Source organism: Cephus cinctus, unplaced genomic scaffold (genome assembly GCF_000341935.2).
Source record: "Cephus cinctus unplaced genomic scaffold, Ccin1 Ccin1_scaffold0101, whole genome shotgun sequence".
NCBI classification, from domain to species: domain Eukaryota; kingdom Metazoa; phylum Arthropoda; class Insecta; order Hymenoptera; family Cephidae; genus Cephus; species Cephus cinctus.
In genome coordinates, this window is record NW_014332838.1 from 305,698 (window position 1) to 331,156 (window position 25,459).

Sequence of the window (25,459 nt, forward strand, 5' to 3'; positions counted from 1 at the left end):
CGCCACCCCCTAAAATGCATTATGATTTTTTTGGCGACCACTAAAAAACATCACGCTGTCTGCGCAAACGCTAAACGTGTCTAACCAAGGCAAAAATGTAACTCACGCTATGCAGTCTGGCAGTTTGCTTGGTAATTTCCACGTATGTATGTGCTTCTCATGGGGTTCGTGTTTCAAGGGACTCGTAAGGTTGTCATGACCCAATTTAGGTTTCGTGACACAGGCAATGGAGCAGCCTATCTTGCAGAGCGAGGCTTTTATTATTTATTATTTCTCGACGGAAACAATTTTCTTCACAAACCAATCCGATTGACGGTCACGCACGATATTAAGTGCGTAACGATGTCGTTTGGGTTGGTTTTGTTGACGAACGGCTGCAGGTACTAAATCAAAGAATAATTTTACCTATATGATTTCATTGTTTGCTCTGCCCACTTTTCGTTCGATAATCAGTGGTACGATGTACGTACAAAGTCTTGTTCTTTATTTTGTTTATGAAATTTTGTTTGGGAATTTACAAACGTTGTATTTAATGATATCATATTAATTATTCTTTTGATGATTTAACCTACTTTAACGCTTAATACTACTTTTATCACTTTTTACCCAGATTCAAAATCTTTCCACACATTGTATCGGGGTTGAAAAGGAAAAGATTATTATGGGGTGCTTCCTTCTGAGAGACTGTCTTGATTATTTCCTGTCCCATTACACCCCCTACGATAGCGCATACCGGGCTGATTTGAGCGTAAAGGTCACCTCTAAAATAACCCCACGATTAGTAGCGGGAAAGATTATGATATTTATGTATGCTTATAAAAGTTAGAAGATACTTGTTTCATTTACTCATTGAATGACAATCTACTTACGTTACCAAGTTGTTTATGCTGTCGCATAGATTATATTTTTCAATGATGGCGGTCACTTCATTTTTCAAATTCTCGTTGTCCCTTTCACTTGGTAACGGATCCGTGCCATATTTTTCTCGGTAGTTGAGCATTACTGACAATCAAAGAGCACTTTAAGACTATTCCATAATATTAGCTTATCTAAAGTGATTTATTAATTTGAGAAACTTACTTCTTAGAAGGTAATATGTTTCAGACTCTTTGGGAAGTTTCTGGGCGTTTAAGATATTATCAAATGGAGTGAACTTTATTGTTCTCTTTACCGTTGTTACTATATTTTCAAACTTTCCTTTGCCACCTGGTTCACCACCTTCTGATACTTGCATTTTTTTAGACTGAACCACATCCCTATGGATTGTAAATGAATGGAATAACTTTAGTACAAACTCGCTCAATAATTCGAAATTAAAATGATTTATCATATAAACGAGGATTATTATTAAGATGTATGGAATATGATTTTATTCTATACTTACTCAACAAATTCATGTGTTCCTAGATCAGCAAATGTATATCCAAAACTTCCCCACACGTCACCAACAAAAAATTTGACATTGTATTTACGACAAGCAGCATTAATCCGTTGTATTTGTGTAATGGTACATTCGGAAACGCACACAACATCAAAATTTTTGAAGAATGAATCTGGCTTATCATCTATCTTCTCAGTATCTGCGCTAACTACAACCATAGGATTCAAATTTTGTGCTTTTTGTAAAGATGCCTCAGCTCTCTGAAAATAAATATATTATCAGAGTTTATAAAAACATGTTTCTTTTTCAATGAAAAAACAAATTCTTACTTACATTTTTTCCAAGTTGCGTTTTTGGAGCAAGAAACTGCGAACACGTATCCTCGATTCGAAGATCCCTATGATCCAAAAAAGTGACAGACTTTACTCCTGCTAAAATAATATTCTTAGCAACTTCAGCAATGAATCCATTCAACCCTGCTAGTAAGATATTTGCAGAGCGCAACCTGTGAAATGAAATGTGATATGATTGTAATATAATTATAGAGACTACATGCAAGTAATCCATATTATTACATCTAAATTATGACATAACCCACTGTATAGTCGCAATACTATTCTTTGAAGAATATATTTTATATAATATTCTTACATGTTCCCCATGCCGGCGTATTCATAGGTTAAGGTAACACTACACTTACCGTTTCTGAGATTCTAATCCCCATAAACGAATTTGTCTATCGTAAAGTTCAGCTTCGGCATCGGTAAGCTCAATAATATCATCTCTTTGATCTACCATCGTGAAAATATTGATAAATCACAAAAACCTTTCGACCGTTGAAGACCGGGTGCCCAAATAATGCGCGATATACAAATCAGTGCTACCAACTGTATCAAATAATTTTAAAAAATAAATTTGTGCTAAATCACCGAACATAATGAAATTCATACTCATTAAAATAAAATATAAATTACATTCATTGTTGCATACAAGTCATGTGAAGTATAACAGCGAAATGTTCTTGACAAGTATTGCTACACAAAGGCAATGAAAACTTTATTACATTCTATGTTGGCAGCTTGTAATTAACAACACGAGAGGTGTCAAAGGGGGCGTCAAATAAACTTTTCTTTGGTTCTGTCAATTGTGCATGTGTACGTACAATGTGTACGGATTAATAATTATGTGCTTGAAAGGCAGAGATGCTATATAATGAACAATAATGAACCAACGTGACAATAACAGTAAAAATATACGCAGCGCTCGTTCATATGTGTACAAGGAGAAAACGTTTGATTGCAAATTATTACTTGTAAAGTGATGATAATACACTCAGCTATACATAATTGCATTTTTTACAACAATGAGTGTAATGGCAAAACAGACTTTGAATTATCTTTGCACTTTTACGCTGTATGTCATGAAAGCTATCCTCTAAGAAAACTGTTCATTGCCAAATTAAATCAAATGCTTGGCTGTAGTTGATCTGAAGCTTTAATGACTATGAGATTTTAGTTTATCCAACCAAAATTGTTATGCCAATGTATATAATAGTTGCAAATTGATTTGATATTTCATTGTCTATACTATCCATACGTTATTATAACGTAGTGAATAAAAAAGATTGATATCATTGATTTTGGAGTATATCATCAGAAATTAAAAGTGAAAGCAAGAAAAGTAACAATATGGCTGAGGAAAGCTATGTTGAGAAGATATTTACATTTAAGTTTCCAACATGTACAACCAATCAAGAGTACACATTGGAAATTCCTTTAAAAATTCCATACAGAGGCTCCATAAAAGAATTAATGCATCGCATAATGACTGCATTTAAATTGCCATGTTATGTTGAGACTGATTTGTTAAAAGCACTTGAGCAAGCTGTCCATGAATTAACACTCCAATTTCACGATGAACAGGCAGAGAAGCTCATTGATGCTGCTAGAAAAGGAACATTGGACATTGAAGATATAATAAAAAATTGGGAAAAGATTTATAAACAAAAAACGGTTGAATACGCAGAACCAGTGGGAACAACTGATGAAGAGCTGTTTGCAGCAGCTTACCACAAATTAGTTCATTCGCCATCTTTGGAACCAATTCTACAAGCTGAACATGAATTTGGAAAAGCGGTCACTGAAGTTATTCAAACAAGAGACAAGGACATTGAGCGTTTAACAAAACAGTTAATACCACTTTCATTTCTACATCATAATATGAACTTCCTAGTATTACTCATCAAACTATGCATTCTATTTTCTTCAATAAAAACCTGTAATCCGTTAATGAATCTTTGTTAATTGTAGTAATGTTTGTAACAATTGTGAACATCCACTTTGCTTCTTATCTATTTCAAAAGAGCATTTAATGAAGTTTCCCAATGATGGACTTAATATCATTTGTCTCTTAAGAAATGTGGCACAAGTTTTATACTATTGCTCTTTCGACCTTAGTTACCTATTGCCTGTTATTCGAATCACTATTGTTCTGCTACCTTAGTTGATGCTGTATTAGTAAACATATTAGTTAAAACTTAGGACAAGCATAAAAGAAACGGGATATATCATAAATCATATTTTACAGGCAAACAGAGGAAACGCACATGGCCGTGGAAACGCTTGAATCTGGCTCTACCGAAAAATCTATCAATGAAATGACAGCACGACACTTTGAGGAGCAGAGTTTATTACAAGGCCACTGGGGATCTAGAGTTGACGCTTTAAAATTGGAGCAAAGACGACAGTACCGAAATTGGATTATGAGATTATTAGAAGAGCAGCAAACCAACATGTTACCAACTCCAGTGTATGTTCTCTAATATATCTAAAGGTTCAATATGGAGTTCAAACCAAGACAATAAGGCCTAACGATAATTGTATTATTCTTTACAATTAACACAGAAGCTCTCCTATGATACCAATGCTACCAATGCGCCCAGGCTTTTACACTATTAATAATAATGAAGACAAAAATACTGCAGAATTTCCACAACTCGAAGAGAGCTTTACCACTCATGTAGGAAGTCAGATGAAGCAGATGCACAATATTCGTATACTAACTGGCGACGTCCTAGACTTTTGTCGTACAAAACCAAACAACTCTGGGTTTGTTAAACTTCACAAGTATACTAATTTGTAGGTATTACAATGATGTAGTAAATATAACTTTTCACAGCATGGATCCAACTCCACAGAGATTGCAAACTGCCCTGGGATTATATTCGAATGATCTGTGCGGCTTGGTTGTTTTAAGTGACAATCACGTGGGAAGTTATTCTGGGATAACAAAAGGTATTTCAAAATATCCTATCTGTAAAATCATAAATTAGCACGCGTTTCAACTTTCTTTAATATCAAGTTTAACCGTCTTGCAGAACTTTGTTCCATATGTCAGCTAACGACAGAGTTTCACTTCCCACCAATTGATGATCAGCTGGAAAAAATACGAGAGGACGTCAAGGAAGCTGTTGCGTGGAGACAAGCTCATCACAGAGAAGGCAGCGATCCTCAGGTCAAATGAAGTGACAATTACAGTTTTTCAAAATTCTGTCTGATATTTCAAGAATCAGGCCAAATACTAAATCTTCGTGCATTTTGATCGTTTCCCTGACTTTTCAACATCCTTGCGACGCATAACTAGATAGTTAATAAATTAATTATCGTGCTGCTAATGACTATACAATGGTTTTACTGTAGTTGTTCTCTACTAATACGATGATGAAGCAATTAATGTAATCTTCTGTTAGCAGACAAAAAAATCAACAACCAGTAAAAGTTTGCAGACTGGAGACGTATTTATTACAAGACACTCAAATTTGGCTCAAGTTCACGTTATTTTCCACATGGTCGTCCATGATTCTCTTAGATCAGGTAGGATTATTTTTTTGTTGAAATAACTGGAAATACCCATACCGCTTCCGTAGTTTTTAGTTACCTACCACACTTAACATTCTCTTAATATAGTATTGCGTTGCAGGTGACATAAACTCAAGGCATCCAGCAATTTTAGGTTTGAGGAATATCCTAAAACTAGCCTGCAGTAACGATATCACTACACTAACGATTCCCGTTTTGCTCGTTCATGAAATGACAGAGGTAAATAAAAAATATGGGAAAATGGAAATCCTGTATTAAAACCTGAAACTTTTTGTAGGACATGACGGTCGAATGGTGTACCAAAAGAGCAGAATTGGTTTTCAAATGTGTAAAAGGTTTCATAATAGAGATGGCTTCTTGGGGCAGAGCCGAATTAAAGAATTTACAATTTCTCGTACCAAAGGTTAATTACAAATCGTTAAATATACTTATATCTATGTTATGTTTCGTAATAAATTTGTAACATATTATTCTTATAGGGAATGTCCGAGGAAGTCTTTGGAACCCTGGCAACGATGCTACCAAGCATATTCCGCGTTTCAAAGTCTCTAGTATTCAAAGCCAGCAGTAATCCACAGACACCGAAAAAGTAATTGCAGTATCTAACTGCGCTTTAGTGAATATTGAAAAAAATACATTTTGTTACAATGTATAGAATATCATTCCTACGTCCATTCACTGTGTGCGATATGATTCAGTCAATAAACAGACTGAATCTTAATGAGCTCTTTGTTTATGTATATTAAGGCGGCGGATTTCCAAAAGCAGATAAACGTGACAATCACATAATTGAATATGGATGCTACTGGGAAAACCACTAGAAAATTCTTTCTTCAATCAGCTACGTTTTGTCGTTACTATCATGAAAATATTTAATTAACTACCAGCCATGCACAATATACAATAGTAATTGGTATCATAGAATTAACACAGACTGCAACTGTTTATCGAGCATCGATGGGTCAGTATAAAATGATATAATATTATCAGCAACTCACGCGTGGTACTGTGATAAAGTCTCCTTATCACTTGCCGTCATTTTTTCAAAAACGTTTCCATGAGATACGCAACCATTTTAAATGTTCATCCCAGAGTATTTTCCCGAGAGCAACATCAAACGTCGTGAAAGATCACGCTCCCTTTTTGCTAATTATAGTTGCAAATTTCGCAAGCACCGTCGTGATATTCGATATGTACAGTAGAGCAAGAAAAGTTATCCTCATAGTTAGTATGTATTTCAATTGAAAAAAATACGCGCAATCATGCTTGCGATTGTGTTCAAAAAACAATTAAATTTAACAAGGGTGTTATATGAACGGTAGAGGGATTTATCGAAATTTATCAAAAAAAAAGTGGTGCATTAGCCTTGCGATTTCGAAATAATCACACGTCTGCCACAAATGAATTCTACGTAGTTCCCTGGATTCTTATGTGGAAGACTTATTAGTTCAAACTAGGCAACTCAGTGAAACTCGCGCACGTCGCAAACACATCTTAAGCATTTATTGTAATTCGATCTTATCAAAATGTGGATTCGCATTTTCATCGTTTTGGGATTCATCGCAGTCTCGACTATGGAAAAAAGGGTAAGTGTAAAAAAATAAAATTTTTCTTTAATTTTTTTTGTTAAATTGCTCATTAAAAAGAAATTTCGTTTTTAATAGATGGCTTTGAGTCTTCCGTTTTTCAATTTACTTTCATTTACCTTACAGCTAGATCTATCATCGCATTCACTCACTAAAGAAAAATTCTTTTTGGAACTTCAAGCTCACATTAATCTACATGAAGTAACTGATCTGATTCTACACAACAATAACTTTGACAGTTTTCTCGACTGCTCTGCGAATCTCGATGCGCTTAGAACGCTAGACTTGTCATATAATCACCTTCAAAGATTCTTTTTCCTTTGCAAGGAAGAATACAATTTGATAGTACTAAATGTGAGTCATAATCATCTGGAATATATCAGTGAAGATTCATTAAATCATCGCATACCTAATCTTCAAGTATTAGATCTCTCTTGGAATAGACTTACAGGAGTGAACGAAACGATGCTGGAACATATGCAGGTATACGATAATGGCATCCATTTGAAAGAATATATAAACATATACAGGTTTATTCAGTAGAAACGCACCACCTGAAATTAGCACGCCCATTTGAGTCTTATGGTAAAACCATGTTAAGGTGATGAGTTTGGGCTGAATAACCTGGTATACATTTCCTTTAAACCGAACATTATTTTTTTCAGAAATTAAATAACTTATCAATGGCAAGTAATCCCATAGGAAACGGTATACACGAGAACGCATTTTCAAACTTAAGTTTACTGACGCATTTGAATTTGGAAAATATCTCTGCTAATTACTTTCCCGATTCGCTCTTTCAACCCTTATCGAGCCTACTCAATCTAAATATCTCTTATAACCCTATCGAAACGATTCCTGCTTTACCGACAAGCCTCGAATCCCTCGATATTTCTGGTACGAATATCTTCTATGTAGGGAATGTAATATTACCGAATTTATTAGAGTTATATATGAACGATATGCCAAACGTAACATCAGTGGCTTTAAATGATTTTGAAAATTTCACGAAACTTAATGTCTTATCGATATCAAGATGCAAGAATTTAGTACAATTACGTGTATGGCCACCAAGAAATGATTTGCTACCGCATCTATCCGAGTTGTCGGTCGAGAATGACTCCCTGAACACCATTGATGTTTACCTTCAGCCAATAATGCAGAGAACGCACATAGTGCGACTGGGTGGTAACCCTTGGACATGCGATTGCAATATGCAATGGGTTTTGTCACTGAACAACACAAACAATCCAAGTAGCGAGATAAGGTAAATACACCATTTTTATAATTTATCTTCCTCGTAAAACACAATAAATGTCCACGTACCAAGTAAACACAACATCTTTAAACGTATCCTTATTTCAATTCCTGATGTTTCACAGACTGTCTCTAGATGGCGTTCAGCTATCGTTATATAACTTTTCTAACCCACCAAGAAGACACAAGGTCATAAAAAAGTAACTTCTTTGAATTCCTTCTAAACGTCATCTCAACGTCAAACGTCATAATCAATTGGCATTTAAAAATGTTTATATATTGACTTAAATGTGTATTTATTTTTTTAACTAGTCATTAATATGATCTAATAAGTAAGGTAACTCTAATCAATATATCATAATCAAATGTTCAAATGATCCAACCGTCTCGTTTATCCATTTGTAGATGCAGCTCTCCAAAAGTGCATGAGAACAAACAGTTAAGCAGCATCCCATCACACGAGCTGCAATGCGAATTTCTATCGAGCGACCTGTATCTAGCTCTATGGGCCTGCGTCCTGGTACTAATCCTAGCTGGCATCCTGGCCACCGTGTTCTTCGTAGCAAGAGGACCTCTAACTCAATGGCTGCTACGAAGAAAAAGACGAGATACAGTAACGTACACAAACGTCATGGAGTCAACAGACAATCTGGTTAGAATATTAGCCGACGATGAATCACGCGATGGATTTTAATAATGACCACTGAATTAAACATTCGAGAAATACTTATATGAAATCAGCATTGAAATAATCGGAAAAAAAGGAAAAACAATTGCCACCCATTGTAAAGAATACACGAACAACCGTAAGTCCCTTCGCCACGCCATCTTTCCTACGTGAAAAAAGATGTCAGAAACTTCAATTCGTATTGAAACCTTTTCCGCTACCTTCACTTTAACAAAGTCGAACTTTTGTACAATTGATACAAACACGTGTACATACAGGACTCGAGTATCTCTCGAAAGAGAAGTGAGGCGCGAATAATTTGAAATAGAATATAAACGTCCTCGAGCAAGATGAATTAGGTTTATTAGGTGGCGGCACGTCACTGTTGCGAATAGAAGGGTAAACGTTGAGTGAACGTGTGTGCATTCGCGTACGGCACGTAACATTCCTATCGAGGAATACCTGCTCTCGACCATACCAAGTGCTATTCACGGTATCTCCACAATGCGGCGCCTTCTGTTTTCGAATAAAGTTTCTTCTTACCGTGTTACTAGCCTCCGTTGGAAAAACCCCTTTTGCCGTCGTCCTTGAGTGCACGCTGGATGTAAAGAACTTCTGCACAGCATAAAGAACCGGGATGCCTGATTGCCTCTGAATGGAATGCGGGATTCCATCTTCCTTTTTTTACCTCCGACTCTCTTTCGAAAAGAAAGATGGCGCCGCTGAGGGTCTTCGATGGGCTAGTTACCGACCCCTGGATGAGTGGTTACGTTCGACTCGTTGAATGAGATAATAATGAGAAATCTATGAGTACCTAGATTTCAAAGAAGGCCATATGCTTTCGATATAAAAGTATCGACTAGACTGTTTCATAAGTCGCAAGATTTAACATAAAGGCTGTGTTATACTTTGGCTCAATTTATCGTGCATTATACATAGTATCGAAATATATTTGAAATGAAATTTTTCGAAACGCTTCGCCATGACGAAATTTTTTAATAGACCATTTATATGTATAGAATTGTTAAAGATATTGTTCAATAATTAAAAAAAACGTACCATTGATAATATGAAATACAAGTTGTGTATAGATTCATATATTAAATTCATCCCTCGACGCCTATACAAAATCCGCCCTATGGCTACGCCAGCTAGGGGTCTTTGTCCTAAGTCAAGAATTCGGTACACGCACGTGATTTTGGCTTACGACCAAATGGTGCTATGAAGATCGTCAGTTTCTGTGACGTGGTCCATGATCGCGTGCGATGTAGCGATCAGCCTTTGTACCGAAGTATGATCTTCCTATGGGAAGCCTATTAGGTTACAGCGCGTCTGAACTTGGAACACTGCGCGTATCCTACCTCCATGGCTGGATATTATAGCGAACTATAGAGGTCCAGAGGCCCCACAGCATCTCGATTATAGCGATCTCGCTCAATGGAATATTATAGACTTCTTTTGGGCATCCTGGGAGTAGTGCAGGCTTCGTGTCGAGTGTCCGTAATTCGAGATTCCGTTGGAGCCAATTTGGCAAAGAGCGATGCTCTGGAAAAATGATCCCCTGCCTACCAGCACATAGCGACACTACGATATTTATAAACCCACCTTATGGTATCAGCTATACGTGAACGAGGACCGAGGAATAATGGCGAACACCCACGATAACCTCGTACGAAGATTACGGTAAAAATAATTTTTTAAAAATAAAGAAAACTACGCGAACGAGACTTTTTCTTGGATAATTTTTCAACTTGATATATATATATATATATACACACTCATCAACTGGAGAGGTACTGATTAGAGTTAATCCCGTTATCGAGGTCTTGATTCACAATTCGTTAAACCGGCCATTCTTCTTGGCACTTGTCAGCACTTGGATTTTTTAATTGGACGACTCCGCGTCGATCTCTCTACAGAACCAGCTGGATTAATCAGCTTAAGTCGTGTATTATTAAACTGTTGATAAAAAAATTATTATAATAATTCAACTCCTCTTCTTATTTAACATTACGTCTTTATCCATTTGAATTACTACGGTGGTAATACTAGCGGCCATGAACCACCATAATGCTCTGTACACATTTTTCTAGGATTTGTTGATTTCTATGTATACGGGAACAGGATTTTTATGCATTATATTATATATATATTGTACATATGTATACACATCCATACGTCATAGTAGGTACAGTACCTATATAGTATGTGCACACCGATTTTGGCCTGTGGGTTTTATCTGATTAAACCGACAAGGAAACATGGGGTTATGCGTGTAAGCCTGCGACCGTCCATGGGGAACGTCGAACAAATGAATAATGAAAATAAAACCCATGATGCTATCGGTAAGCATCACGGGATTACATACGCATCAGCGCGCCCGCGATGAACTTATGGAACCCTATACAAAACATAAACGCACTCCTCTCTGTATACATGTAATACGTAAAGAAGATATATTTTTTTTTGTTATCCCCAGTAGTCATGCTTTCGACAACTGCGCCTTTGTCTAACAATAAGAGTACCGAACGTATATCGCGGCGATGAAAACTGATGGAGGAAATAAAAAAAAAAGCAAGAAACAATAATTAACATTGGACGTTAAAAAAAATTCGCAGTCACAATAAAAAGAGGCGATCATGTCGCGAACGCACGATTAATAAAATAACGAGAAAATTATGGATACAGGATTAAAAAACGAACGAAGATAAATTGGTAACAATATTTGTATACTGGCTAACGCGCGTTCAATTCTTATCAATGATTAGTCGATTGTGACGAGTTCTTAAAAAAAATATGGCAACTTTGATCCTCTAGGCGACCTATAACATGGCGCAAGGCTCGTTTAAATGGACGAGGGATACATTATTCCTACTACGTAATGTCGTATATACATGTGTATATAGATATATATGCACGAGCGTGTACACGCTTCCCCATTTTACATAGATCGGGATATAATACAGTAGCGAGTCGAAGGGGGTTGTCGGAGCCCCGTAGTCGGATATAATGGTTGCCAAATGTGTCCTGCTTTTCGGACGCGGCATTATGCCAAGGTGTGAACTGCGGGACACAAATACTCCGTACCCAGGGCACAAAGGTAAAACCCACCGAGCAAGCCGCTTACGATCAATACCGATCCTCTCGGCGATCTTTCGTGTCAGTTGTCGAAAAGTGTCCGGCTTACAATGCCAAATAGGTGAATGCTTCTTAAATACCTACTTCCATTTCTTGGATCGTACCCGAGCTGGTACCCCAAGTCCCCGCAATTCGAGAGAAGGCACGTTCCTCGGGGATACTGTGTATTACTAATATTATCCGAAATCGGCAGATTACACGAAAATAATTTTCTCGGTTTCCATCTCACTCCGTGCAATACATGATACCTTATAGTACAGTACTTATGTATTCTAAGATTCGTAGCATTTACATAGTGACATCAAAATTATTCAACGCTTGAGGCTAGATATACAAATTTTGAGGTTAGATATGCTAATTCTGACACGTATGTGAGGTAACTTTAGATATTACTATTAAATAAAAGACAGTGATACGCTGTACAAGACTTATTAATTTTTCATTCGTGTACGTGTGAAACGCGATAATTACAATCGGTCTTTTAATCGAAAGCGGGTAATGCTCGCGTGACGTTCTACGCCAGGTTAAATAATTAATTACTGATATATTTACAGGTAAAAGAAAATAATTACAGATTGCTAGATTTATCACGACAAAAAAAATATGAGACAGTTCTGATAATTTAGCACAGATATATGCTTGATTAATTTCTGTACTAACTCGATACATGAAAATTGAAAAAGAGCGAAAATCTATGTTCATCCGTGTAAAACAAAATATTTCATGGGATCGGAGCAGAAACATGAACGTAGCAGGTTATGGCGACACAACAGAAGATCGTATCGCGACTTCTTTCGCAAGCAATACCTAAAGAGCATACCAACGGTAATCCCGGTTCCTGGGGAATCCTCACGTTCGCGAGGATACCCTCCTTAAAAGTTTTGCACCTGAGCCAAGGACCATCCATCCATCCCCTTCGTAATTACTTCCAGATGTGACCTCCCTGTGTACTTGTCCAGTGCATTTCGCATTTGCATAGTTTATTGTCGGTGCAGCCCTTATAGACCTGGACTTTGAAGGTGCTGGGTACAGTAGGTACAGTACGTACTCTTCGCTCTGTACTCTATGGTTTCTATGAAGTCTACACCTACTACTGTAGTAAAGGCAAGAGAACCTGTCGCTTGTACGACTGACGACAATTCGCCAACCTGCCTGCACCGTTCATCTATACGTAGCGTCTCCATGAGACGACCTGGTGCAAGTTTACACGGGATCGACAAACGGGGGACCACTTTGGATCGATAACTTTATTGACTGCCCTGAGTCGAGTGGTATCGTAAACTTGAAATATGTCCAAAACTTTCCTTTCCTCCGTCCCATCATCATGGCGTCCAGTCTCCACTGTTTTATCAAATACTTCCTATTCCCATTTGGTATTCCTGAAATTTTTTATATTGTGTATACTATACGAGTTTAGTCTATAGTACGTTTGATACTTACTGCACAGATGTTTAAAATGATTTGCGAATCCTATAGTTGTCCTTGGAAAATCGTTTAAGAGCTGGAGAATTTGTTGAAAAGTTGTCGCTTTTAAAAGGCCACCCGTTCGCCAGACTAAGATGTAACAACAAACAGCTTGGAAGACGTATTTGCTGCCGGCGATATCGAGTTCCCGGCACTTCCTGCGCTGGCTGCGTTTCTATACTTCATTCCTGGCGCCACCACGTTTCGTCTTGACGTCTCTCGGATTGACGAGCGCCACCCCTAAAGACAACAAGAATAGCCCCTGTCTTCTCTGGGAGTGCATTTACTTGCGAACATACTTTTTCTTTTTTTTTTTCAATCTTTTTCTTCAACGACTATAGGTATGACTGGAATGTTACTTATTAAGAGTAGGAAACAGTATGGGAATACGGTGTACCAAAATAAACCCTCGATTTAATATTTTTCTACAAGAAGTACGTATGTCAAGGTTTGAAGCGTGATATGTCATGCGTACAATTTGTGAAATGGGTACTTGGTTGTAAAATGGCTGTAGAGGAATATAAAAATTTTCTATGTATTCAGTAAAATGGACACGATATTACGGTCGAACGACACCCGATGCACTCGCCGATTCATCCGCGAAATTGTGGTCCGCTGTGCGAATTTGCAAACCGGGATTAAAATCATAATAAAGTCGGAGTACCGTGAAAACGTTGGCCAACCTGCTATGTATAATTGGAATAAATCAGACATAATACATACTGTGCTGAAAAATATAAATAACATATAAAGTCAGATATGAATAATTAAATACCTGCACCATGTTTAATTTTGCCAGGGACTTTGATTTAGGATTAACAAATTTTAATATAAAATAATTAATTGACGAGTGAACACTATAATTTTTGTTAAATTCTTTATATAATTTAGTCTAATTCACTCGATCGTTAACGAATTCACTCAAGACCGCCAGATCAGCCACGTCAAACCATCATGGATATTTATGTTTGATAACGCAGTGTTATTGAGTTCAGACTTAAAGGCTCACATATTAGCTACCTACCTAGGTGGTAGAGCGGAATTAGTTAAGCCTTCGTTAACGACCTCATTAACCCCAGAGTTTGACTAGCGAGGGATGGTTAGTCAAAGTTCCCAAAAGTAAAATAAACAAATCGCCGTGGCGCCATCGCAGATGCGTCCCGTCATCCCACGGGCCCCTGGGCTGTGATCACAGCCAGGTTCCTTGGCTCCTGCGGGAGTACCAGTGAGTCCTGGTTCCTTGCGGTCGAACCACACCGGTAACGGTACCTCGAATTTCATCCCTCTGTCTCCGACCAGCTTGAAACTCCTGAGTAAACATCTTGAGTCGTAGGTCGGCGCCACTTGCACACCGTTTCTTTCAAAAATTAACTTTTTCATTGGGGAGCCTCCGCAAGAGTTTCATTTACAGTAAGACAGCCACATCATTAAATATCTTAAGTGAAATTTTTGTAAAATATTTAGAAAATTCGTTATAAGTCAAAGCAGCATTCAATTTTTATATGAATAAAAAATTTTTTGGAGACCAACAAAGTTAATATTACCTCGGGTCTTGAAATCGATCTAAATTTCCATCATACATACAAAAATGAATAAGCACTTCGGCTTCGGACAATTTCGATTTGTGCCAAATATCCCAAACGATGAATCAAACAAAAATTGTCCTTATCCAAATATACCTAACCTGAATAAAGAACCAGACTGTTTTGTTAGCGTTGTCCGCTTTACTACCTCTATACCTGCTAATAGATACTGTGTTTTACTACGGGGCAATATGATCGAAGATATCCGCGTTATAGTACCAGCAGGATAATCACAATATTTTAGGTATCCGTAAGCATAATCTAATAAAATAAAAATTTTCAGTGACTAATTAGCACAATATCTAATAATGTATTTAACTACAGCCGCAACCATCACTCGCTCTACTCTCCCTCCTGCCATCTTTCGGCAATACTATAAGACATATGTCCCTATACAAGGGAAGGAAGCTCCCATTAGCAAAGCCGTTAAATAATAAAGCCGCCATATTAGGTACAGACACCCCATAGACAGCACAACCAAAAGAGGATTATCCCACAGCGATACATCGACCTTCCCTACTCGCATGTATGCCAATGCCATAATGGGTACCCATAACGGATTCCACTCCATGTTAACCACAGTAAATTCAATGTTTAAAACATTGTCGAGACATGTTACTCATAAGAAATATCACAGTTCAACACTATATTTATAAGCACAAGCAACTTACACGATCTGCTCGCCGCGATACAGTCAGCAGTATCAATTTTTTTGCAAAACACTTTTCACTCCATTTTCTACGGTAAAAAGCCAGCGCGATATAAACAGTGAAAAATCAGCACGAGTTCCGAGCACGCGATTAAATCGTCTGCGCGAAGTATTTTCCGCTACAGTGGCGCCGCCTTCGACTCGTAAGTTCTCGCAACGGAATTTAATAAGGTAATGGCGAAGCCGATAGATGGCAGATGGTGTTTGCGATTTCACGTACACTGTATTATGCTCGATGCACATAGTACGAATGTATATTATCGTGTACATAAGTTTACAGGCACGCGAGCGAAGATAGATGGGAAGTCTATGCCGGAGACAGAAAGACAAAGATGCCTGTCAGTAGATATACAGTTAGCGGATATGAAGTTAGGGAATAGAACCTGGTCTCGTATACTGGAGAAATAACGTGAGTAGATATATATATATATGTATATACACATAAGCGGGACTATGAAGACTATGAAGGGCTGAAAGGTTTGAGCTTATAGAACGGATGGAACGACAGAGGATGAAAAAGGAAAATGGCTGCCGTGCGACGGAGTCATTTGTCTCCGACGCCACGCGTCAGCAAACAAACGACACACGCGATAGTTCGATCCGCGTAATCGAGGGTGGATGATGGAACAATATACCTTGCTGGCGTTATCACGACATTTATCTACGAGACATCTCGCTGCTCGATATTCTATTATATCCTAGGATATAATCCATTATCAAATGTCTTCCTGGACTTGTGACGATCTGCATACAGTATACTATATTCGTATGCAGGTATACTACGTGCTTCGATGACACGTCTTGCGGGGAAACGAACGAATTTAAAAACGAGTTTAACAATTGTTGAAACCTTGAAGAGCAAGTTAGACGGGATAAACTAGAGATTGAGGTCACTGGGTAATCATAGACAAATTGCATCACAATGTCATTTGCTTCTAACGTATAGAAATTTCGTTGATACAGAATCTGTTTCCCATGAAGAACCAGACAGCACTGTCACCGTAGAATGTAACCACCAGTCAGTGGCTAATTGGGCCCAATAAGTATTTACCACCTCTCGATTTTCCCGTCGCTCACTCCGCGCTATGGGGGTCTTGCTGGTACCTCATTGTCTCCCTGCCTTAGTTGCACCCTTCGTGAAAGCTCTGGGGAAACCCAGAGTCCCTCTGTATATTACGTCCCAACTTCTACCTACAGGACTGTGTCTAGTCGTAAAAACATATATTTGAGGAAACCGGTATACCGGGTTGCTTTGCCGAGATTTTAACACCTGATTTGCTGGTATATCAACCAAGAAGAGTAAGACAACGAGAGGTAACTGTATATTATAATATTACTAAGTAAATTAATTTTTTTTTCCTAATGCCATGACATAATATGGTATGTACTACATAACATTTTTTAAATTTTTTTTATTTTTTTCAATACAGTGATTATAATCCACGAGCATCTCGCCGGCCCAATGATTATTTAATAAGGCGTGCGGTAAGCCACTGGTGTCCCCAGAGAACGTCCAGTTCTAAAATGCGAGTTGGCCGCGCAGGAGGGTGGCGCTGGGTATATACACAGCAATGGCGAATATCTGCAAAAGGGTGCAAAAGCGTGATATGAGTAATAGAGAACGTGAAAGGATCTAAGGATTCTGATGGCAACGTCCGACTAACAAGTCGTAGGTCGTTAGTGCCGGGAAGGCGGTAATAAAGTCCAACCATTATCGGATGCTCTCGCCGTTGTCCATACAGAAGGATTATAAGATAGCCAGCGATTATTTCCCGATTTTAAATAAATATGCAGAAATCGTTCTCACCAAGGAACAAGACAACCACTGAGTGAATTTATGTGCGGCGTATATTAAGAGTCGGTCGGTGCCTTCGGGAAAACCCCGTAGCAATTGGCGAAAACTTGTAATAACCGCCTAAGCCGATTTTCCTTTCTTACAAATCCGATCAAGCGAACTAATTATAACGGAGTCCTTGAAAACGGAACGATATTAGTTCGAACCAAGTAAAATTCACATGGCATTCGTGTACGGATACGATAAGAAAAACAGTTTGGATTTTTATGTATCTTTAATATGGGTCACGTGAAGTCAACGTTACACGATGCAAAATTTACTATAGAAAACGGATGCGGGTTAGGCCCGATTGCTCCGGTTTCCGGGGAAGTTGCAAATGAGAATATTTGCCGAGACTAAGGTCGACGTCGTCTCTCGACGCTCGATAACGCGAAGCGTCGCGACGCTCGAGCTTTCGGCGCCGTCGCACATCCTTTTCCTCGCTCCTCCCTCCTTATCACTCCTTCGCTTCAATTCTCTCACCGCCGAGTCTCTCTCGTTTCATTCGAACCCCAGATGCTCCGAGAATTCTCTTGTAGGAATGGCTACTGTAGATGGAAGTTCAAAAGGTCGTTCTCCACTTTGAAATCCGACTGATAACGAAGTGGATGCTTTCGGGGAAATTTGGTCACGCTGTAATTCTCATACGAATCCATTTAATATCGATACATAACACAGGCATATGGTTCGTGTAATTTCACTCGTCTTATCTAAAGCTACGAGTTCTCCATGAGATTCCTGAAACTTCTTAGTGACGTTACCCATCCACGTGTTTCCAGCTGTATGCGATATATAGTAATAGCACAGGGTAAAGGGAACAGAGTTAAGGTGTTGGGAATCCTATGAAGTGCTATAGATATACTAAATAATAAAACGTGATTACTCCAATATGTACAGCTCCATGAAACAAGTGAAGCCCGTATCGGTATAGAAAAGCAATCATGGGTTTGAAGTCGATGGCATAAATAAGAGCTCGTCTTAGTGAGTAGCAGCAAGGTGGGAGGAGGGGGGTGGGGGGGAGAAGTGTCCATCTCAGATTATCGGCGAACCGCAATAGAGTGAGAAGAAGAAGAAGAGGTAGATAAGAGAGGTAAGAAGAAGAGGGTATACGGTGGAAGGTAGGAGTGAGCTGATCTCTACTACGATCATACTCTTCTCCCTGGTTTCACTATATCTGTCTCTCTCTGTCGCACTCTTGAAAGAGAGGCGTGAGAGACTCCCGGGTTGGGAGAGCGTGTTGGGAGACCCAGAGAGGTAGGAGAGTCCCGAGTTACTGTGGTGGGGATAATTAAACTACCACAAGCGCAAAAGGGAAGTCAGGGGAAGGTCAGAGAAAGGTTGCCATGACGACGAGGATAGGATCCGGCCAATCGTGGGGTGGCAGGGAGGCGTGGTTTGTCATTGGCCGAGGTTCCCGAAGAGGTAGGTAGTAGCGACTCCCGGTGCAACGCGGACAAACGTATCATGCAGGGAAGGGCTGGGGCCGAGATGCCGGGTTGTAAGCGAAACCAGTTTGCTATCCGATACGATCGAGGCAACAGCCCTGCTTTCTGCCGTGTGATCCCCCAAACAACTCCAAAGTGTTAGTATTATCGGTAGTGGTTCTTCTTGCCTTGTCTCTGCAGGAGCGTCGTTGAGCAAGGAGTTTTGACAGTCTGCCAAAAAGCTACTCCAGACCTGGACGTTCGCGGCTCGGTGCGACAATTTGTATTATGAGCTGAATATAATTGACCGGTTTGCTTATCTCGAAGGCCTTTTTACAAAGGTCAATTCATGCTGGGAGAATGTGTCATGTGTGTTTTGGACGGGTTGCCATCCTAGTAGAGAATTTCGTGAGTCCTTACGTTACTGGGGGATACTCGTGTTGACAGTGTGTCAGTCTGGATTTGAAATTGTCAGGAAGCCGAAAAACAATGCTGAATGAAGCAGCCAACAACTAGTCCCGCAGTGTTTATTTAAATGTCCAGAGTCGCCGGTACTTGGGATTTAATCTGTACAGGTGATAATATTTGAGCTCCTATCGAAAGTACCCCGAATGACGAAGGCACTGACAGCAGCGAATGTCAATATCTCAAGTAATCGACGGAGTGTGACAGTCCGTGACTTCTATTCACCTTTAGTGGGCATTTCCCCTGAGACCTATTGATTATACCTGTTACGGATGAATTTAAGATTTACTAGAGACAAGTCATAAGCACTGCGACCAAATGAGAAGCGCAAGAGCGAAATACAAAGGGATGCTCAAGTGCCCTAGAGCAGTACTCAAAAAATGACTCAGCACGGGTGAGTTCGATGCCGACAGACGTCTGAAGCCAGGACTGCCAAACCAGGAAGGTACCACGAGATTAGGATTTGGAACGTGATCGAAGGAAAGTCGCTGCGAGATGTCGGCCGTTGCACCAGCCGGTACGGGCACCACGACAACCAGTGCCAATGGCCCTATAGTCCCGGCGCCGGTTTTCGCACTGCCGACGCTCTCGTTTACGGTCGGCCAGGTCGCCACGGTCTGCGAAACCCTGGAGGAGAGCGGCGACATCGAGAGGCTGGCACGCTTCCTCTGGAGCCTGCCGGTCGCTCATCCGAACATCCAGGAACTTAACCAAAGCGAGGCCGTCCTGAGGGCCAGGGCCATCGTGGCCTTTCATTCGGGCCATTACAGGGAACTTTATGCCATACTTGAGAGGCACAAATTCACCAAGGACTCGCACGGCAAGCTGCAAGCTATGTGGCTCGAGGCCCATTATCAGGAGGCTGAGAAACTACGTGGCAGACCTTTGGGACCCGTGGACAAGTATCGTGTTCGAAAGAAATTTCCACTTCCGCGCACAATCTGGGATGGAGAACAGAAGACTCACTGCTTCAAGGAGAGGACGAGGTCCTTGCTAAGAGAATGGTACCTACAGGATCCCTATCCCAATCCTGGAAAGAAACGGGAACTGGCTGCCGCTACGGGACTCACCCCGACGCAAGTTGGAAACTGGTTTAAGAATAGGAGACAGAGGGACAGGGCTGCTGCTGCCAAAAATAGGTATGTCAGGCACTTTTTTACTCGTACACCAATTTTTTATTACTCTTTTTTGGAAATTGACCTTCGACCAGTCACTTTTGTCGGGCCTACGTACGTCGTGAAATTTTGGATTTTTTTTTTTGATTTTTCAAACTTCAATGAAATTTTTCCAAATTTCCAGTACCGATACTATAACCATACTTGTACATGGTTCATTTTGAACCTTTACTAACTGGGGCTCGTCCCTTCCTTTATGTACAAGAGGATATAACACGTGCCGAAACAATGAACTCGCACAGAACACATGTTTGTCACATTGTTTCAAAGAGATCCCAAAGAATGTGGAATTTCTACGCGGCTAACGAAAATTCTCGTGATACCTGCCTTAATGACTGTCACGGTAAAAATCGTCTATTGCGCCGTAAAACCTTACTGTAAAAACATAGCGACCCTTTAAACCCAAATTAAAGTACGAAAAGGCATCAAAGGAACGAGGTTATTGAAAAAAAAACCCAGATTGAATAAATGAATGAGGTTTTACTGGATTTCCGTAAACTTTAATCAACAATAAACATAATCAGATTATCCATACCAGTGCGTCAATAAAATTATTAAGTCCCAAAATGAAGTACCAACATTTTCAAACAATTGAAATCTCATTTTTACAAGATTTCGTTGTACCACCTTTTTTTTCTTTAATACCTGTATATCAGTAACCTGTAAATCGATTTTTTATCCATATAATATTTTCTTCATTAAGTATCATTTAATAGAAGTTAATCGCGAAACGATTAGCGGTTTAGCCCCCTTTAGACAAATTGTTATGTTGTCCTCAGCAAACGAGCCTTTGTAGCCTGCCCCAATGTGCTCGACGAGGGTCGCGTAATTTCATTTTGACGTCCGACGGAGGGTCGCTGCCGTCGGCTCGACGATTTTCACATTACGTCTTTCAAATCGCGTTTCGCAAAAGGCCCCTCTCGAGCACCAAGATCTATACCATTCACAGTCACCCATGTTTCTGAATACTACGAAGACGTCTAGTCGTTGCTTTCACGATATAAATTAATTTCCACAAGGAATACATTGCGTTGCCCTATACAAAAAATTAGAGTATATTTATTTGTATAAAATTTAACATAAATTTTTCAAAATTCATAATTACTGCAGTTGACACTACATACGTCAAAGTCTCTTCCAAGTTCTGACGGCTAAGTTGGATTTCCCAAGATTGTAGTAATAATAATAATAATAATCTCTACCGCCCTTACTTCAGTCACGATGTTCATTAAAGGGTTCGCACTTGAATAGTTCCTGTAGGGTTTACCACCTGTCGTTCTACCGTTTTATTCGTATCGCAGGTAACGACTGGTGGTTACAGTGTCTTGCTATTTTCCTGTTCTTCCAACGTTGTAAGTCGTTATTGTTACCCTAAGGAGACGTCACATGCGAAAATACGGTAACCCGGGGGGATGTACTTGGGTTTTTCCCGTACCGTTTACGGCTCTTCGCACTCGGTATTTCTTATTGGTGGCACTATAGTCCCATAATTTATGGGGCCTGGGGAAAACCAGACCGATTTATATAGACTCGTATCTGTGTAGAATTTACTAAGGATAAATGGCGCCTTTATGTACGCGACGATATCATATGCAAATTTCTTAAAAATTTTCGAGTATCAGAAAGTCTTATCGACAATTTTTTTAAAATGGTTATATTTTGTTCAATTATTATTTTTGATCATGTTACATTAACACACAAAAAGAGTGATTATGGCTGCCAGAATGAATATATCGACAATATTTTATCTTTTTTAACACAAATCGTATTGTGCCACTGGACTTTTATATCAGTCACGTAACACGTACTGTATTTTAAATATAACAGAGTATAACAGTGATTACCGTGCAGAGTAGTAAAATAAATAATAAATTGAAGTTGATCAACTGACGCGGTTTACAAAATGACTGAATCTTTTAAATAATGTCATTGGCAGGATCAATGAATAATCATTGGTACTTTAAATAAATTATTTTACATTTATCTTTGTCGAAACGTATTTCCCTCGTTACATGTATTATTCATAGTTTTGTAAAAATAATTTAATTCATCCGATTCGTGACCAAATTTTTATTCGCAAATTTCATGCAAATCATTATTTACCATGAAAATTCATTTTCCGTCATTTTTCACAGCGTCGTGTCCCGCATAACGAATTTCATTCCGATTAAGTCATTACTAGCCGTTACCGAGGACTGCCATAATTGATATATCGTTAACGGCCAACGATCGTTCATTCGTTCTGGTTTAATTAGTCGTAATGACTGTGCACGGCATAGGAAGTTTTCTTGGTCTTTACACTTTACGTATCCAATCTGTTGCACACGACTGACACAAATAGTCGATGCAGGCAAATAGCAGAAAATATTAAATTCATTAGCTTTCATTTACATGATACACATCACGTGTCGTATACGTTGAGACTACGATAATCGAATAATTTTCAAAATTATTTCTACCCCCAAAAAAAATGTCAAAGTGATCGCCGTCACATTTCCTACGAAAAAAAATCGAAGTTGAAAAATTCGAAAATACATCCCCCGTTGCGACACAATTTTTAGCAGACAGCCTGGTGCCGTGGACCGAGGGTCTCGTTTCCAAATTCCATCCCCGTAACAGCTACAGCTATACCTATCGTTCGAAGATGACATCAGGTTACGAGATATACAAATAAACCGCAAGCCTGGACATTGCTGTATAGTATCTCATTTGAAAGTTAAAAAAAATTTTTTAAAAATGACGTGCATAGACCCATATCCAGAATTTTGCTAGACCCACCCCTAAATATGTAATATAAAAAAGAAAAGTACTCGGGAGAATAAAATTCAAAATTTCCTAACGTAATCATAAATTTTTTTGTATTCCTGGACTCGCGCCACATTTTTCACGTAATTCCAGAGGAGCGAGTAGTCGCATTTACGAGAATTCATCCATCTTCCAAGCGAATCCACTGAACAGAGTTCGTACGGAGCGACAAGAGAAAGACGAGGCATAGAAAACGAGAACGAAGATATACATAGACGAAGTGGAGAGAGCGAGAGGGAGAATAGGGATAGCGGATAGGCGCCCGGAGGACTCCGTGGAGGTTCTTTCATGAATGTCGATCCGCACAGAGTCAGATGCTGCCAGCAGCCTCGTGGTATATTTTCGCGGTCCAGCGAGCGAGTTATTCAATATGCTCAACCCCGAAAGCCCTGGAGCAATCTCCGTGCGTGTATGTATAGCGAAGCAGAGTCGCCGGCTACGTCATAGAGAGAAACGTTGCCAGGAAGACCGGGTTGGCTGCGCCCTCACACCAAGGGTTGAACCCCCCCCCCCACTATCCCTCTTCTCCTCTCTCTCGCACTCACTTCACTTCTCATCGGTGCTCTCCTATGACCTCATACTCTTCCGTTCACTCCCCTCTGCACATTGCAGGCTTTCCAGGGGGTGGCTTAGTCTACGCGGGCTCTCTTGCCCTGAGAGTTATCAGATTTTGATAAAGTCCCTGGTGTATCAGAGGGCGTGCTGTTTGTGATTCCATGCGTATATCAACTGGCTATGCGATTTTACACGAGAACCTGTCGCTTCGTACGTTCTCGCCTTTAGCTAGTTTCACGTTCGACGAGTCTTATACCCCATAAAGATATACATACATTAGTAGAGCATAGTGAAATTTTGACGTCAGTTCGTGAAATTGTTATTCGCAATAAATCAGTTAAATTTCATTTGAACGCCACCATTCGTATACTGCTACAAAATCATCCCAGGCATTATCTAAGTGGCTTAGTGTCTCTCCCGGCCGTGACTATTCCGAAACGTCATTTTCATATAACTCGATTTGTTTCCCTGTCTCTCCTACGGAGATTACGTACACGTGTACCACGGAGACATATACAAGAAAGACACGTCGCCGAGTCACGGTCAAGTGTCATTCGCGGATGATTCTCCGCTATCTTGATGACCTTAAGCGAGAAACAAGCAAGACACGGCAAATGTCATCGCCCCAATGTCCAATCGGGAATGTCCGTTCGCAGATGGACGACAGCTGTCCGACAAACGAGGAGGATTCTACTACTCGTTGACGCGTCCGAGTGGCAACCGGCGACCCACGCTGAACGAAATTCAATTCGAGATTCCCGACGCAGCTTGCCGCATCAGGATCCGAAAACTATTAGCGTCCTGGTTATAAGGGCAGAAGAAACGTAGCCGAAGGAGGTAGCCGGGACTGGCAGATTTTTAGAGAAAGGAAGGAGTCCTTTTGCCTCTGCGAAATCCCTTCGTTCTTCTCTCTCTCTCTCTCTTTTCTACTTTCGGCTCTTACCTCGGGCAGTTCCTCTCTCTCTCTCTCTCTCGGCGAGAATATATATCAAGACAAAGGCAATGATTAATTCTACGCTGCGATGTCCGAGATCATTAGCGCCCGCTGCCATGACACCTGCTAGCACGAGCTCTTCGTGATAGATTACGAACGGTGGACGGGGATCGGACCTGTGCTTTCTAATGATTGTGAATTTTGACATTCCCGCGATATCCAGGGACTGGAGTGGGTGTAGAAAAAAATTTATGGGTATACGTATGTATATAGGGAAGGTATTACTTGCCGCCGCGGGTGGCCCTCGGAATCACGTAGCAGCTTTTTGTCAAAGCTTGTCACGATACTGCGTGATTGATGGTGCTCCTCTTCTTGAATCTACGAGATCGCCCGTTCTTCGGGGTTACTCCGTTTCTCCTAACACTCTTTCGCATTCTTTTTTTTATCTTTTTTTTTTAATTTCAATTCACTCGTATACTGTCTTACCAGCGTGTCGTGGTTGAGTGTGATTTTATGTTATGAAGTTGTTATGATTTTGTGAATGAAAAATCGTGATATCGCATAACGTGCAATAATTTTTCGAACGGTACAAAAGGAAAAGTCA

At 39.7% G+C, this 25,459-nt stretch overlaps 4 protein-coding genes and 1 long non-coding RNA gene across 8 annotated transcripts in view; 3 read left to right on the forward strand and 2 right to left on the reverse strand.

Moving 5' to 3' along the window:
- Positions 1 to 463: 463 nt before the first annotated feature.
- Positions 464 to 2,285, reverse strand: LOC107274718 (SUMO-activating enzyme subunit 1). The gene is made up of 6 exons (XM_015754139.2): positions 2,082 to 2,285; positions 1,715 to 1,886; positions 1,385 to 1,641; positions 1,081 to 1,256; positions 870 to 1,002; positions 464 to 761 (listed from the first exon to the last, which is right to left on the reverse strand). The coding sequence occupies exons 1-6, from the start codon at positions 2,177 to 2,179 to the stop codon at positions 596 to 598; spliced, it is 1,002 nt and encodes a 333-aa protein (XP_015609625.1). The 5' UTR covers positions 2,180 to 2,285; the 3' UTR covers positions 464 to 595.
- A 125-nt stretch (positions 2,286 to 2,410) lies between these two features.
- Positions 2,411 to 6,180, forward strand: LOC107274714 (protein C12orf4 homolog). 2 transcript variants are annotated; one of them, XM_015754127.2, is made up of 9 exons: positions 2,411 to 3,569; positions 3,968 to 4,189; positions 4,285 to 4,488; positions 4,559 to 4,674; positions 4,758 to 4,894; positions 5,133 to 5,253; positions 5,360 to 5,478; positions 5,537 to 5,662; positions 5,739 to 6,180. In XM_015754127.2, the coding sequence occupies exons 1-9, from the start codon at positions 3,070 to 3,072 to the stop codon at positions 5,850 to 5,852; spliced, it is 1,659 nt and encodes a 552-aa protein (XP_015609613.1). In that variant the 5' UTR covers positions 2,411 to 3,069; the 3' UTR covers positions 5,853 to 6,180. The 2 variants fall into 2 exon arrangements, with proteins under 2 accessions (XP_015609613.1, XP_015609614.1); XM_015754128.2 differs by having other exon boundaries at positions 2,472 to 3,569; positions 4,288 to 4,488.
- Positions 6,181 to 6,285: 105 nt separating this feature from the next.
- LOC107274715 (phospholipase A2 inhibitor) lies at positions 6,286 to 9,846 on the forward strand. Its single transcript, XM_015754129.2, has 4 exons — positions 6,286 to 6,845; positions 6,972 to 7,328; positions 7,511 to 8,112; positions 8,508 to 9,846. The coding sequence occupies exons 1-4, from the start codon at positions 6,786 to 6,788 to the stop codon at positions 8,794 to 8,796; spliced, it is 1,308 nt and encodes a 435-aa protein (XP_015609615.1). The 5' UTR covers positions 6,286 to 6,785; the 3' UTR covers positions 8,797 to 9,846.
- Positions 9,847 to 10,766: 920 nt separating this feature from the next.
- LOC107274588 lies at positions 10,767 to 15,871 on the reverse strand. 3 transcript variants are annotated; one of them, XR_001539497.2, is made up of 3 exons: positions 15,626 to 15,871; positions 13,348 to 13,611; positions 10,767 to 13,286 (listed from the first exon to the last, which is right to left on the reverse strand). It is a non-coding gene; the product is annotated as an uncharacterized LOC107274588 (long non-coding RNA). The 3 variants fall into 3 exon arrangements; XR_003061900.1 differs by having other exon boundaries at positions 13,348 to 14,680; XR_003061899.1 differs by lacking the exon at positions 15,626 to 15,871 and having other exon boundaries at positions 13,348 to 15,619.
- A 2,803-nt stretch (positions 15,872 to 18,674) lies between these two features.
- The window catches only part of LOC107274773 (homeobox protein SIX3), a 30,407-nt gene continuing 23,622 nt past the window's right edge, over positions 18,675 to 25,459 (forward strand). Inside the window, exon 1 of the mRNA XM_015754275.2 lies at positions 18,675 to 20,525. Within this exon, the coding sequence (XP_015609761.1) occupies positions 19,882 to 20,525 (644 nt within the window). The 5' untranslated portion in view covers positions 18,675 to 19,881. The remainder of the gene's footprint in view (positions 20,526 to 25,459) is intronic.

Excerpts from the sequence above, each read along its gene's own strand:
- LOC107274714 (XM_015754127.2), top strand. The coding sequence starts at position 3,070 with ATGGCTGAGGAAAGCTATGTTGAGAAGATATTTACATTTAAGTTTCCA. Across the intron at positions 4,895-5,132 it reads GAGAAGGCAGCGATCCTCAG|ACAAAAAAATCAACAACCAG; the intron begins GTCAAATGAAGT and ends TTCTGTTAGCAG. Across the intron at positions 5,254-5,359 it reads CCATGATTCTCTTAGATCAG|GTGACATAAACTCAAGGCAT; the intron begins GTAGGATTATTT and ends ATTGCGTTGCAG.
- LOC107274718 (XM_015754139.2), bottom strand. The coding sequence starts at position 2,179 with ATGGTAGATCAAAGAGATGATATTATTGAGCTTACCGATGCCGAAGCT. Across the intron at positions 1,887-2,081 it reads GGATTAGAATCTCAGAAACG|GTTGCGCTCTGCAAATATCT; the intron begins GTAAGTGTAGTG and ends TTCATTTCACAG. Across the intron at positions 762-869 it reads AGCATAAACAACTTGGTAAC|AGGTGACCTTTACGCTCAAA; the intron begins GTAAGTAGATTG and ends GGGTTATTTTAG.
- LOC107274715 (XM_015754129.2), top strand. The coding sequence starts at position 6,786 with ATGTGGATTCGCATTTTCATCGTTTTGGGATTCATCGCAGTCTCGACT. Across the intron at positions 6,846-6,971 it reads TCTCGACTATGGAAAAAAGG|CTAGATCTATCATCGCATTC; the intron begins GTAAGTGTAAAA and ends TTTACCTTACAG. Across the intron at positions 7,329-7,510 it reads CGATGCTGGAACATATGCAG|AAATTAAATAACTTATCAAT; the intron begins GTATACGATAAT and ends TATTTTTTTCAG.